At 43.8% G+C, this 14,474-nt stretch overlaps 1 protein-coding gene across 1 annotated transcript; it reads left to right on the forward strand.

Annotated features, from left to right (window-relative positions):
- Window positions 1-12,512: 12,512 nt before the first annotated feature.
- On the forward strand, window positions 12,513-12,856 carry LOC132419819 (large ribosomal subunit protein P1-like). The gene is given in 3 exon segments (XM_069540403.1): window positions 12,513-12,599; window positions 12,660-12,780; window positions 12,783-12,856. Coding segments are annotated over 3 exon segments (282 nt in total).
- The last annotated feature ends 1,618 nt before the right edge of the window (window positions 12,857-14,474 follow it).

The raw sequence follows: 14,474 nt of genomic DNA on the forward strand, positions 1-14,474 counted from the left end.
TTGCTTAAGGAGGGTCCAAAATGATTCCATTTCCTTTTAATAAAAGCAAGTCACACACGCAGTGAAAACTGAAATAGCACAAGAGAGTAGACAAGGAGATGAGTATCCCTCCCTCCTCAGCTGCTGGTCTCACTTTCCACAGGTGATACCATTAGTGGTGTTTGTTTGTGTATGTACACATGACATCTGATTACAGAGCTGCCACACACACACACACACACACACACACACACACACATACACACACACAAGCCAGAATGTACCGTTCCGTCCTTTGCCTTCCGTCATCTGCTTTTTCCGTCATCTACGTCAGCTACCTCAGTGCGACCTCATTCTTTTTAATGGCTGAAACCACCCCATTTCTGGTCCCCTTTCAATGGATTCAATCTGACTTAGACACCCTCAGGAGTGCGACGTTAACTGCACCCAAATGTCATGGTATTATTTCATTCCTATACTTATATAGGTATTTACTATTCCTCATATTGCCAAGATTTGTATCTGCATCTCTCTCCCTCCGAAGAGGTGAGCCCCCTAAAAGCAAGGTCTGAGATGGAAAGTAGTTTAGCAGTGGCCTGAGGAATGGGGGGGTGGGGTGTGGACAACTATGAAGGGGACACAGAGGGAGGTCCTTTGCAGTGACAGAAAAGCTCCATGTCTCGATTGTATGATGGGCACACAAATCTATACCTGTGATAGCAGTACATAGAACTACACACACACACACACACACACACACACACACACACACCCCCGTACACACATTAATTAGTACATGTAAACACTGTGTGCTTGTACCAGTGTCAGTTTCCTGGTTTTACTATTACACTGTAATTTTATTCCAGATGTTGCCACTGGGGAAAACTGTGTGAAGGGCACTTGGGACCTTTCTGTACCACATTTACAACTTCTTGTGAATCTATAATTATTTCAAGGTGAAAAGCTAAAAGGTGGAGTCTGTGGCATCCTGGTATTCTGTTCCCAGGCTCTGGTGCAAGCCCTGGCACAGAGAGGTGCTGGGTAAATATAAGCTAAAGGAGTGGAGAGTCTCTCCTTTCTGGGCCTCAGTTTCCCCATCTGTACAATGAGGCCTGTGGACTAAACAGTCTTCACATTTCCAGTCCCCACGTTCTGTTCTGTGCAGTGGCATGTGGTCCTGCCCGTGAAACCAGTCAGCTGACTCTCTGAGCACTGACTCCTCACACTCTCCCTGCTCTCCCTCCCAACCCGCAGGCCCCATAGGCGGATACCCCATGTCTCCAGCAGAATATAATAGCAGTGTGACAAAATGAGTAGTCAAACTAAAATCGAAGGTGCAGCACTTTTTGAAAACTGATCTTTCTGCATACCTCTGACGTGAGCAGTGGAAGAATGTGTCAGATGTGTGTAACTAAGCCTGGTTTGTCCTACAGGCTGAAAGCACACAGCCAAGTAAAAGAATCATGTGATAATTAAGTCTGGGGTCTCTGGACGCCAAGGCTCACCTTCCTCCAAACAAGGCTGCCTTTCCATTACCTCTGTCGGCCAAGCCCTGGACTTGCTGGGACTTGAAGGAGACACTGGCTTGTCATGGACAGTGTTGGTGCTGCATCCAGAGCACCTTTCATCATTTCTGGGCCCCTGTCCACCTCCCACAGCAGCACTCCCACCTCTTCTGGGGGAGCTGCCCTCGGCTGCTGGAGTGAAGAATGCAGGGCGTGCCTGGAAGTAGGCATCCTTCTCCTCTCCCAGCGGGTCGTGGGCCACAGCATGCAAGCCCAGCTCAGCTTGGGACATCTGAGGTGTTCTTCCCACTCCAGACTTCCCTGCGGGATGGGCAGAAGCTGCCCTCATAGGCCTTTGTCTGAGGGGCCCCAGGCTTTGTCCTGCTTCCCCATCCCCTTACCTATGTCCCCTAAGAGCTTAATAAATGGCTTGCTACAAATTCATGCCTCTCTATCTGCTTCAGGGCAACCCATTTGAGCAATGCTATACCTCAACAGTTCTAGCCATTGAGACTTTTCTCAATGCCACTCCTAAAGGAAGGGAGTTTGCCCCTCCCAGACTGAGGCTCAGTGAGCAAGATGGTTAGAGGAGCAGAGAGCTAGGCCTAAAGAGGAAGAAGTAGTTTCTCCATCAAAGCTAACATCAGCTACAAGTTTAACTTGCTATTGACAAGCCATGACCCAGCAAGAGGTCTAGGACCCTCCAGAAGAGCTGGGGAGAGGAGCCTCGGTTCGCCTCTCATGGCCAGTCTGGCCTCTACATGAAGCTGGCCTGTTGACCTTTGCCCCCCACTCTCTGTTTCATCTTCCACTCCCCTCCCTGCCGCCCCCCAGCTTTAGGCACAGGGATCTCTCCAGACTATATTATTTAAATAGTGCTATTAAGGTAAGAATACATATAATGAACTACAAATATTTCAAATGTACAATTTGATATGCTTTGACATATGTAGAGATCCATGAAACTGTCACCACAATGAAGACAGTGAACATATCCATCACCCCCAAAAGTCCCCACTGGCTTTGACACTGAGTCAGTGTCAGAAAGACACAGCAACGTGAGAGTATCAACAGTGAGAGTCCAGGGATGGGGTGCCAGGTTGCATCCTGATCACACTGTTCCTGAAGGTGAATTTGCTGTGTTCCTAGCCACTAGTTTCCTCTTGGTGTGTAATGATTCTTACGCTGGCTTTCTAAATTCTCTATCAGTTCTGTTAATGTACCAGTAGTCTTCTAATCAGTGTTGCTTAAGTTACCCAGAGCTGGTATCTGTTGCTCATAACCTAAAACCTTGACTGACAGATGGTGGGGGTAGAGGGTGATTGTAAACAGATCACTGGACAGAGAGTTCTAAACAGGGGTTGCCCCAGGGCCCTTCAAATCCATCAAGACAGGTTGCTCCAGAAGGTTGCCTCCCACCTAGGATCCAGCTCTTCCGTGAGCCCTTTATAGCTCTCAAGTGGGGCTGCTTAGGACCAGGACCAGAGACACGGCTCAGCTCTCCCACCTGACCTCTGCCCTCACATGGGAGCTTATGGGGACACCAGACTGCCCTGCCCCTGCCTGCTAATGTAATAAAAATAATAAGGCAACTACTCAATAATAATTGAGGCAGATCAGAGTGGAGGTTGGGAGTGCAGCCTTTCAGATTGGCATGCCTGAATTCTTAATCCTGCCTCTGTTATTTTAATTGCGTGTACTCAGGTCTCCGTTTCCTCATCTGCAAAATATAATAGCACCCGCCTCACAGACTGTGCTGAGATTTAATGAGATGATCCATGTACAGTGAGTGCTTAGGTGTGTGCCTGACCATGATAAAGCTACCTGATATTTGTTTTGTCAGGTAAGGTAAGACATGCAGACATAGAGACAACTGTCACAAAGGAAGAAGAGTGTTATACTCACAGATCCCTAGAAACAGGAGGCACCCCACAACTCGCAGGGCCACACTGGGTAACACCAGGGCCAGTCAGGACAGAGAGAGCAGAGGAAACTGGGCAAGAGCCTTTATTGCAGTTTCCATGGGAAGGATGGGTGAGGCAGGGTAAGCAGGCTTAGGACTGGCCTGTTTGAATAATTCTAGCAGGCTCTGGGGCACAGGGGCTGTCCCTAGCTATCTGGTACTTGCTCCTGGAATGATTAGGGCAGGGGGACAGATACAGCAATCCCTCAGCCACCAAAGGGCTACATGAGGACATCTGTGAGGCCAGCGATGCTGTTAGGGCTGAAAGTCACCGCCCAAGAGACTCAGCTCCCTTTGTGGATCTGGAAGCCCAGCGGGGGCCATGGTCTGGACACAGGAGCAGCAAGGGTCAAGGACCTGCGGGGATGTGTAGGAGTCGGGGAGAGGCTGGCTGCGTGTGCGTGTATATGCGTGTACGCATTGAGTGGTGGCAGGGGAGCAAGGGGCCTCGGAAGCAGATGCATTAAATCGAGGACTCATTTCCAAATCCTTCCCCCACCGTGTTCACCTGAAGAAAAGGTCTGATTTGTACATTCTGCAGGACCCCATAGATGGGCATCGTTGGTCAACAGCTAACTTACCCGATAATGGGCTGTATCATTATTTCCTGGGGTTTCTCTTGTCTTGATGGAGCCTTGCCACCTTAGCTTAAACAGACATGCTCTTTCTCTGTTCTCCCCGTGTATGAGTCTCACTTCCCCACATCATCAGGCAGGTTGCTGAGGGCCAGCAAGGGCTTGCCTGGGCCTGCCTCTTGTCATCATTCACCTGGACAGGGACAGAGCTTTCAGGCTCAGGCAAAACCACTGTTCATACTCTCATCAGCTGAGAAAAATCAAGGGAGCCTTGAAAAATCAAGGGGCCTCAAATCCAAATCGAAGTGAAAGGACCCCCTTTTGTCCTCTTGAGGCTGAACTGTCCCAGACACAGGAAGACCAGGACTTTCTCTGTTTAGCACTGAACGGCCTGTGCCCCGCAAAACTCCTGGATCCCGGCTAGCTGGGACAGTTGGTCCCCCTACTTGGACACTAGTGATCCTTGCCCTTCAAGCCTTTGCCCAGGACTTCTGAGGGCAACTGGCAGGGAACAGATCCTCCTGTGGGACCTGCTGTGTCTATACCGAGGTGTCCCAGGCACAAGTCCCACTCACAGCTCCCTGCCTGTTAGCTCTTGGCATCAGCAGCAGGTTCAGTTCCTCAGAAGTCTGGGTTATATCCCATCAGCTGGAGTGACTCAGAGGGCCACCAAGGGACCAGAAGATCATGCTGATGGAATGACATGAGGTCAGTAAGGAAACAGACTGAATGAGGTTCTGTTGAAAGGCGAGATCTTGGCTTGGGACAAGCAATGTGACAGGATGCTCCGGGAGACAGGAGGCTTGCATGTGTGTGATGAAGACAGGAACAGACGACCTCCCCCACATGGCTAAGAGCTTATCAGACAGCTGCATGCTCAGGCAGTGGTCCATGAGCCAGGACTGCCAAATAAGACTTACCAGCAGACACAGTGCACTGCTAAAGTAAGATGGAAATGCTGTAAAGACTCTGGTTTCTGTAGAAAAATTAAAATGTCAACTAAGAATTTGAAAGCAAGGGGGCAAAGATAAGGAAGGTGGGTCTGAAAGAATTCAGAAGCAAGTCAGGAAAGTCCAGCCTGGCTTGAGCTGAATGAACAGAGGCGTAGGAGAAGAGAACAATGAGAAGGTAAGGCCCTGGGTCCTGGGAGAGGGACATCTCCACCAAGGGGAGGGGCAACTCACTGAGAACCAAACGCCCACCTGACCAAGGCCTAGCCCCAGTACAGAGCTTTACAGTTAGCAAAAGCCTCCACAAGCATGTGGTCATTTGATTTGATCTTCACAGTGACCCTGTGATGTAGGAAGGCAGTGGTCACCCCACTTTATGGGTGACATCAAAAGAAACACTCCCATAGCCGCAGTGATGAGCCTCATGAGACTTCAGATGCAGACGGAAAAGTTTGGAGAGATCACCGCCCACCTTGGCCACCAGTGTGTCAGCTCACATCTTCCGTTACACTGTGACAGTGGCTGGTCCAAGCTGCCTGGGTTTTCCATCCTTGTCTGCAAAATCTTCAAAAATCCACCCTATGCTGTCCCTGATCCCTAAAGCAAAAACACAATCACTGAAGCATGTATAGCTCAGGTTCATGGAAGAACTGGGAACAGTTGGAACAAAATGAAAAGCAAGAGGCTCATTTCAGCCAAAAAATCATTAAGGGCTTGGAAGCAAGCAGAGGACATGCTCTCGGCCTTTGTGTCAACAGATTTCTACAGATTGACTGGACACCGGCTACGAGCCAGACCCTGGTCAGACACAGAAATGAGTAAGACACACATCATAACTGTGAGAATCTTCCTATCCAGAAGGAGCAGACACAAAATGGACGGAGAGCTATCATCGTGGCTAAGATTATAGCTATTATCTGCTGAGCCTGAGTCCATGCCGGGTCAACACTTGGTGTTATCTCATTTAACTGCCACCACAACCTGGTGGGACAGCACTGTGATCAGTTGAAACTGCATGTGAGGCACTGGGCCTGGGCAACAGTGAGCAGGTGATAAATACTAGCTATGGTTTAAAATAACTAATATTCCTTTTTAGAGAAGAGAGAAATGAAGCTTAAAGGGGTTAAAGTGATAGGCCCAGGATTCCACGCTCTGTACTGTTTGATTCCAAAGTCCCTTAATCTTGATACCATTGATACCAGTGGTTCTTTTTTTTTTTTAACTTTTTATTTTATATTGGAGTATAGTTGATTAACACTGTTGTGATAGTTTCACGTATACAGCAAAGTGATTCAGTTACACATATACATGTATCTATTCTTTTTCAAATTCTTTTCCCATTTAGGTTATTACAGAATAGTGAGCAGAGTTCCCAGTGCTATACAGTAGGTCCTTGTTGGTTATCCATATTAAATATAGCAGTGTGTACATGTCAATCCCAAACTCCTGACACCAGTTGTTCTTAAATTTGTTTGTTAAAAATACTGCTTCTTGGCCTTCCTGTTGGAGGCTTAGATTTTGTCAGTTTGATGGGGGCAGGGTGGTCATGATGACAAGAAGAGGTATAACTGGTGTTTAAGAGCCACGGCTTTGGCCTGAGAACCAGCTCTGCTCCTTACTAGCCTTGTGCCCTTGCTTAATCTCACCAAGACAGTTTCTTGGTCTGTAAAATGGGGTAGTAATTGTTACCCATTATGCTAATATCCCCTAAAGGCAGTTTAATCAAATGGTTGAGAGCATGAACTCCAGAGTCAAACTGCCCAAATTCAAATCTGGCTCCACCACTTACCAGCTCTATGACCTTGTGCTTTTCTGTGCCGCAGTTTCTTCATCTATAAGATGACAGTGATACTAGTATCTCCCTCAAAGGGCTGTTAGATTTTAAAGTGTTCATACTCGTAAAGTTTAGAACAGGGTCTGGTGAGCAGTAAGGGCTCAATCAGTGTCAGCTGCTGCTATCATTAATATTATTACCATCATCACCATCCTGGCAAGACGACAAGAGGCCTTAACTAAGGCAGTGGTAGTGGGACTAGATAAGAAGGAACAAGGGCACAGAATTCAAAAGATGAGCTCTGGGCTTCCCTGGTGGCGCAGTGGTTGAGAGTCCGCCTGCCGATGCAAGGGACGCGGGTTCGTGCCCCGGTCCGGGAAGATCTCACAAGCCACGGAGCGACTGGGCCCGTGAGCCGTGGCCACTAAGCCTGCGCGTCCGGAGCCTGTGCTCCGCAACGGGGGAGGCCACAGCAGTGAGAGGCCCGCGTCCCGCAAAAAAAACCAAAAAAACAAAAAAACAAAAGATGAGCTCTGAGGAGAAGCAAGAATAAGAAAAGGAGAATGTGCGGACCTTCGTCCCCAAACTGGTGGTGAGGGCAGTGGGTGGACTTGGGGCAGTCCTGGTTGTGCCACTGGCTTTCAGGGTGACCCTGAGCAAGGCCTCCCCTCTTGTGACCTCTGTCTCATCATCTGTAAAGTGAGGGGCTGGGTTCAGCCTAGCTCGTAGATCTCCTCCAATTTTAACACACTGAGAGTCTAAGAAATTTCGCAGTTGAAAACATTTTAATGTTTTTTAAAAATGCTCTTGTGTGCTGGTGGGTTAGGGCATCCTCCTGTGTTCACAAGTTGTAATATTTTAGGCTTTCTGAAGGTCACGTTGATTTTCACCACCACACGGGAACAGATCTATGAAACCTGGGCAGGGGAGGCTGTTTTGTGACTGAAAGTGAAGCCCAAAGGCTACTGGTTGACACATCCTCCAGACCCCGTCTTGGTGACCCAGACCAGAAAACTCATCTGACAACCCCTGCCTCCTTCAAGAAATGTCAGTGACCGCTGGGAAGTTTGTAAGAAGTTTGGCCCTATCCCCATCTCCTGCCACCTACATAGGGACAAAGTACCCAGGACTGAGGAAGCCCAGTCAATGGAACTGGCCACCGGGGTTAGTTGCCTGCTCAGCTCACTCCTGCAGAGCTGAATAAGGATATAAGGAACCCCAACCCACTCTAGTAGAGACAAATCCAGAAGCCTGCCTCCAGACTCCTAGTCATTCCTTCAAAGCAAGAACACAGAGATGTCCAGAGCAGCCGAGGTATTTGGCAGTAAACCCTGCCTTTGCTCCTGAGTGGGCTAATTTAGTATTAGTTTTCTAGCCGATGTTGAAATGGTGAAGTTGCTCACCCCTGCTACAGTTAGAGATGCAAATGGGAGACCAGGCCCTTCCCATGACTCATGGAACACGCTCCACAGAGAAGGAAAATTCTCTTTCCATAGTGGGAGAGGTACTCTGCCTAAAATAATTATATTAAAAACCAAAAACCCCCCAAAATCTACAGAGCCAAAGCTACTGCCAGTTCTTTGTGCTGCTAAACACAGACCCTGAGGAGACTGACAAATATTTATCAGGGTCTCTTGATGCATTTTGACCTGTGAAGGACTCAGAGCTTGATGTAGAATTGGGTTGGAGAGCTGGAAGGTGCTGGAATTTTGGGTTGAAGTAGGCAGCTAAAAACAAAAGAGTTGTGGAGTAGATGTGGAGGATCCAAGATGATGGTGGCAAGCTGGCCAAAGAAGGGAAGTTTCTAAGTATGTTGGGGAATTTAGAAAATCACACACATACTTAGAAAAGACCTGAGAAGATCCTAAACCTTCACTTCTGGCTAATTTCTAGAATTGGTACAAGCAAGAAGCGAAGGCTAAGGCTAAACAGCTTGCCCCAGCACAGAGCTAATCTGTGAAGACTAGGAGAGGTGGTTTGCTTGTTTGTTTGTTTGTTTGTTTTTAGCTCCTAATATTCAAGGAAATCTCTGTCAAAACACTAGCTAACCATAAGCTAAAGGAATGTAGACTTCAACAACAAAACATGGCAAGGAATATAATCTTTGAAAAAATAATTTGGAAAAGTCACTAAACCATAGGTGACTGAAGCTTCAAAGAGACAATCCAAAATGGCAAATCCTGGGGAAGAGGAGATTTAATTTCCAAAGTTTCCACATTGTAATATTCAAATGTTCAGTTTTCAACAAAAGTCACAAGACATACAAAGAAGCAGTAAATCCAGGCATTGGACAAAAAGACATAGACTTTATATCAATTATCTTTAATATGATCAGAGAGCTAAAGGAAACCATGGTCAAAGAACTAAAAGAAAGTAGGAAAATAAAGAACAAAATGAGAATACCAATAAAGAGATATAAATTATGAAAAGGAACCAAACAGAAATTCTGGAGCTGAAAGGTACGATACTTAAATGAGAAATTCACTAGAGAGGTTCAACAGCTCTGAACAGGCAGAAGAATTAATGAACCTGAAGATAAGATTATCGAAATTATAAAAGTCTGAAGAACAGAAATAAAAAGTATAAAGGAAAGTGAACAAAGCCTAATGGACCCATGGGACACCATCAAATGTACCAATACACACATTTTGGGAGTCCTAGTAGGATGTGAGAAAAAGAAAGAAGTAGAAAGAATATTTGAAGAAATAATGGCTGAATACTCGCCAAATTTTATTAAAGACATGGATCTTCATATCCAAGAAGCTCAATGACCTCTAGGTATGATAAACTCAAAGAGATCCATACTAAGTGCTATAGAATGAATGTTTGTGTCCCCACCTTCTCCAAATTCATGTTGAAATCCTAACCCCCAATGTGATGGTATTAGGAGGTGGGGCCTATGGTAGGTGATTAGGTCATGAGAGCTTTTCCCTCATGAATGGGATTAATGCCTTTATAAAAGAGAACTCTGAGAACTCTCTTGCCTCTTCTGCCATGTGAGGACACAGTGAGAAGATGGCTGTCTATGAACCAGAAGCAGACTCTCACCAGAGAGTGAATCTGCCAGCACCGTGATCTTGGACTTCCCAGCCTCCAGAACTGTGAGAAATAAATTTCTGTTGTTTTTAAGCCATGTAATCTATGGCATTCTGTTATAGCAGCCCAACAGATTAAGACACTGAGACATAATCAAACTGTTGAAAGACAAAGAGAGAATCTTAAAAGCAGCAAGAGAGAAGTGACTTATTATGTACAATAGATCCTGAATAAGATTAGCAGCCTATTTCTTAGAAGAAACCATGGAGCCAAAGGCAGTGGGATGACATAATTAAGTACTGAAAGAAAAATAGCTGTCAATCGAGAATTCTACGTGTGGCAAAATTATCCTTCAAAAATGAGGGAGAAATTAAGGCATTCACAGATAAAAGCTGAGGGAATTCCTTATCAGTAGATGTGACCAACAAGAAATGCTAAAGGGAGTCTTTCAAGTTGAAATAAAAGGACAGTTGTTAGTAACACAAAGCTGTATGAAGAAATATAGGGGGCTTCCCTGGTGGCACAGTGGTTGAGAGTCCGCCTGCTGATGCAGGGGACGTGGGTTCATGTCCCGGTCTGGGATGATCCCACATGCCGTGGAGCGGCTGGGTCCGTGAGCCATGGCTGCTGAGCCTGCGCCTCCAGAGCCTGTGCTCCACAATGGGAGAGGCCACAACAGTGAGAAGCCTGCGTACCGCAAAAAAAAAAAAAAAAAAAGAAACATACGTCTCCAGTATAAGTAACTACATGGGTAATCATGAAAGCCAGCATTACTGTAGTTTTAGTTTCTAACTCCACTTTTTATTTCCTACATGATTAAAAGAAAATGCATTTTAAAAACTATAAATCTATTATTGAGCACACAGTGTATAAAGATGTGATTTGTAACAACATTAACATAAAGGGGTGAAGACAGAGCTCTATAAGAGCAGAGTTTTTGTATGCTGTTGAAGTTGGTATCAATTTAAACTAGATCATTATAAATTTAATATGTTATATGTAATCCCTTTTATAACTACTAAGAAAATATCTAAAAATTATACACAAAGGGAAATTAGAAGTGAATCAAAAAAGTTCACTACAAAAATCAACTAAACACAAAAGAAAAGAGTAGTAGAGGGAATAAGAGACAAAAAGATATTAGACATACAGAAAATAGCAAAATAGCAGAAGTAAGTCCTTCCTTATCAGTAATTGCTTTAAATGTAAGTGGATTATATTCTCCAACCAAAATGCAGAGGTTGGTAGAATGAGTGAAAACAAACAAACAGGATCCAATTATATGCTGTCAAAAAAGATTCACTTTAGATCTAAAGGCATACATATGTTGAAAGTAAAAGAATATAAAAAGATATTCCATGCAAACAGTAACCAAAAGAAATGTGGGCCGCTATCTGCTATCAGATAAAATAGACTTTAATTGAAAAACTGTTACAAGAGAAAAAGCAGAACATATATTCACAAAAGGGTCAATTTGTCAAGAAGATATAACAATTATAAATATATACACACAAAATACCAGAGCTCCCAAATATATGGTGAAAATGTTGAAGGAATAGAATGAATAATAATAGAGACTTCAATATCCCACTTTCAATAATGTATTAAGCATCTAAATAGAAGATTAATAAGGAAAGAGAACAGAAAGAAACTTGAACAACACTATAATCAAACTAGACCTAACAGACATATATAGGATATTCCACCCAACAACAGCAAAATACCTGTTCTTCTCAAGTGCACATAGAACACTCACCAAAGTAGACAATATATCAGTCCACAAAAAAAAAGTCTCAGTAAATTTTAAAAGATTGAAATCATTCAAAATATTATCTCCAAACACAATAGAAAAGAACAAGAAATCAATAACAGAAGTAAAACTGGAAAATTCACCAATATGGGGAAATTATACTATGCACTTTCAAACAACCAATGGATCAAAGAAGAAATTACAAGGGAAAGTAAAAAATACTTAGAGACGAATGAAAATGAACATACAATATACGAAAATGTCTTGGATGCCATGAAAGCAGTGCTGAGAGGGAAATTTATAGCAGTAAATGCCTGCATTAAAAAGAAGAGGACTTCCCTGGTGGCGCAGTGGTTGAGGGTCCACCTGCCAGTGCAGGGAACGTGGGTTTGAGCCCTGGTCTGGACGGATCCCACATGCTGTGGAGCAACTGAGCCCATGCACCACGGCTACTGAGCTTGCGCTCTAAAGCCTGCGAGCTACAACTACTGAGTCTGTGTGCCACAACTACTGAAGCCCGCACACCTAGAGCCCATGCTCCGCAACAAAGAGAAGCCACCGCAATGAGAAGCCTGCACACCACAACAAAGAGTAGCCCCTGCTCGCCACAACTAGACAAAGCCCGTGCGCAGCAACAAAGACCCAACGCAGCCAAAAATAAAAATTAATTAATTAATAAAAAAATAAAAAGAAACATCTGGAATAAATAATTTAGGGGCTTCCCTGGTGCCCGTGCTTCCAATGCAGGGGACATGGGTTCCACCGCTGATCGGGGAACTAGGATCCCACATGCCGCGTGATGCAGCCAAAAAATAAAAAATAATAATAATTATTTAACATTACACCTTAGCCCTTTCCTCAGCTGCCGCTAAGGTGCTTGGTCCTTCCAAGGAAGCTAAGGCTGCATTGGGGTGAGGCCCTCACTTCATCCGGCGACTAGCACTGCGCCTGGCAGCCCCTGCCTAGCACTGGCCCGCACCATGGCCTCCGTCTCGGAGCTCGCCTGCATCTACTCAGCCCTCATCCTGCACAACGATGAGGTGACGGTCACAGAGGATAAGATCAATGTCCTCATTAAAGCAGCTGGTGTAAATGTTGAACCTTTCTGGCCAGGCTTGTTTTCAAAGGCTTTGGCCAATGTCAACATCGGGAGCCTCATGTGCAATGTGGGGGCAGGAGGACCTGCCCCAGCAGCTGGTGCTGCACTAGCAGGAGGTCCTTCCCCCTCCACCACTGCTGCCCCAGCTGAGTAGAGTAAGTGGAATAAAAGAAAGAAGAATCTGAAGAGTCTGATGATGACGTGGGCTTTGGTCTTTTTGACTAAACCTCTTCAGTAACATGTTCAATAAAAAGCTGAACTCTTAAAAATAAAATTACACCTTAAAGAACTAGAAAAAGGAGAACACGGTCAACACAAAGCTAAAAGGAGGAAGGAAATAATAAATATCAGAGTGAAGATAACAGACTTAGAGAATAGGAAAATAGAATCGATGAAAATAAAGTTAGTCCTCTGAAAAAATCAACAAAATTGACAAACCTTTAGCTAGAATGACACAGAAGGAGAATGAGAAGATTCAAATAACTAAAATCAGAAATGAAAATAAGGACATTACTACCTACTTTACAGAAATAAAAATAATTATAAGAGAATACTATGAACCATTGTATGCCAACAAATTAGACCTAGATGAAATGGACAAGTTCTTAGAAACACAGATACCAAAAACAGACTCAAGAAGAAATAGAAAATCTTGACAGACCTATAACCAATACAGATTTAATCAGTAATCAAAAACCTCCCAAGAAAGAAAAGTTCAGGACCAGATGGCTTCACGAGTGAATCTACGAAAGATTTAAAGAAAAATTAACGACAATCTTTCACAACTCTTCCAAAAAAAAAAGAAAAGGAGGGAATACCTCCTAATTCATTCTATGAGGTCAGATAAACACATTACAAGAAAAGAAATCATGGCTCAATATCCTTTATGAATGTAGGTGCAAAAATCCTTAACAAAATACTAGCAAACAGAATCCAGCAGCATATTAAAAAGATCAGACACCATGTCCAAGCAGGATATATCCCAAGAATGCAAGTGTGGATCAACATAAGAAAATCAATCAGTGTTATACACCACATTAATAAAATAAATGAAAGAACCATGTTATCATCTCAACTGATGCAGAAAAAGCATTTGACAAAACTCAAACACCCTTTCATGATAAAAACACTCAAAAACTAGAACTGATTGGAACTTTCTCAACATGATAAAGGGCATTTATAAAAACCCCACAACTAGCATCATACTCAATGGTGAAACACTGAAAGCTTTCTCCTTAAGATCAGGGAGTAGATAAAGATGATCACTTCATCATCATCATCATCACCATTGCTATTCAACATTTACTGGAAGTTCTAGTCAGAGTAATTAAGCAAGAAAAAGAAATTAAATGCACCCAGAAGGAAAAGAAGTCAACCTATCTGTATTTGCAGACGACATGATCCTATATATAGAAATCTCAAATAATCCACAAAAGAGCTACTATAACTAACAAATAAATTCAGAAAAGTTGCACAGTAGAAGGTCAACACCAACAAAATCAGTCGTGTTTCTATACATCAGCAATGAACAAGTTGAAAACAAATCCATTTACAATAGCATTCAAAAGAATGAAGTACCTGGGAAAAAATTTATCCGAAGAGGTGAAAGGCTTTTACACTAAAATATACAAAACATTGTTAAAAGGCATTAAAGAAAACCTAAATAAAAAAAATCATCCTTTGTTGATGGAATATTGCTATTTTAAGACAGAAATACTACCCAAAGATATCTACAGATTCAATGCAATCCCTTTTAAAATTCAAACAGCCGTTTTTTTTCAGGAATGAAAAAGCCAGTTCTCAAATTCATATGGAATTACAAGGTGCCCTGAATAGCAAAAAC

The sequence above is a fragment of the Delphinus delphis genome, chromosome 2, assembly GCF_949987515.2.
Source record: "Delphinus delphis chromosome 2, mDelDel1.2, whole genome shotgun sequence".
Lineage (NCBI taxonomy): Eukaryota > Metazoa > Chordata > Mammalia > Artiodactyla > Delphinidae > Delphinus > Delphinus delphis.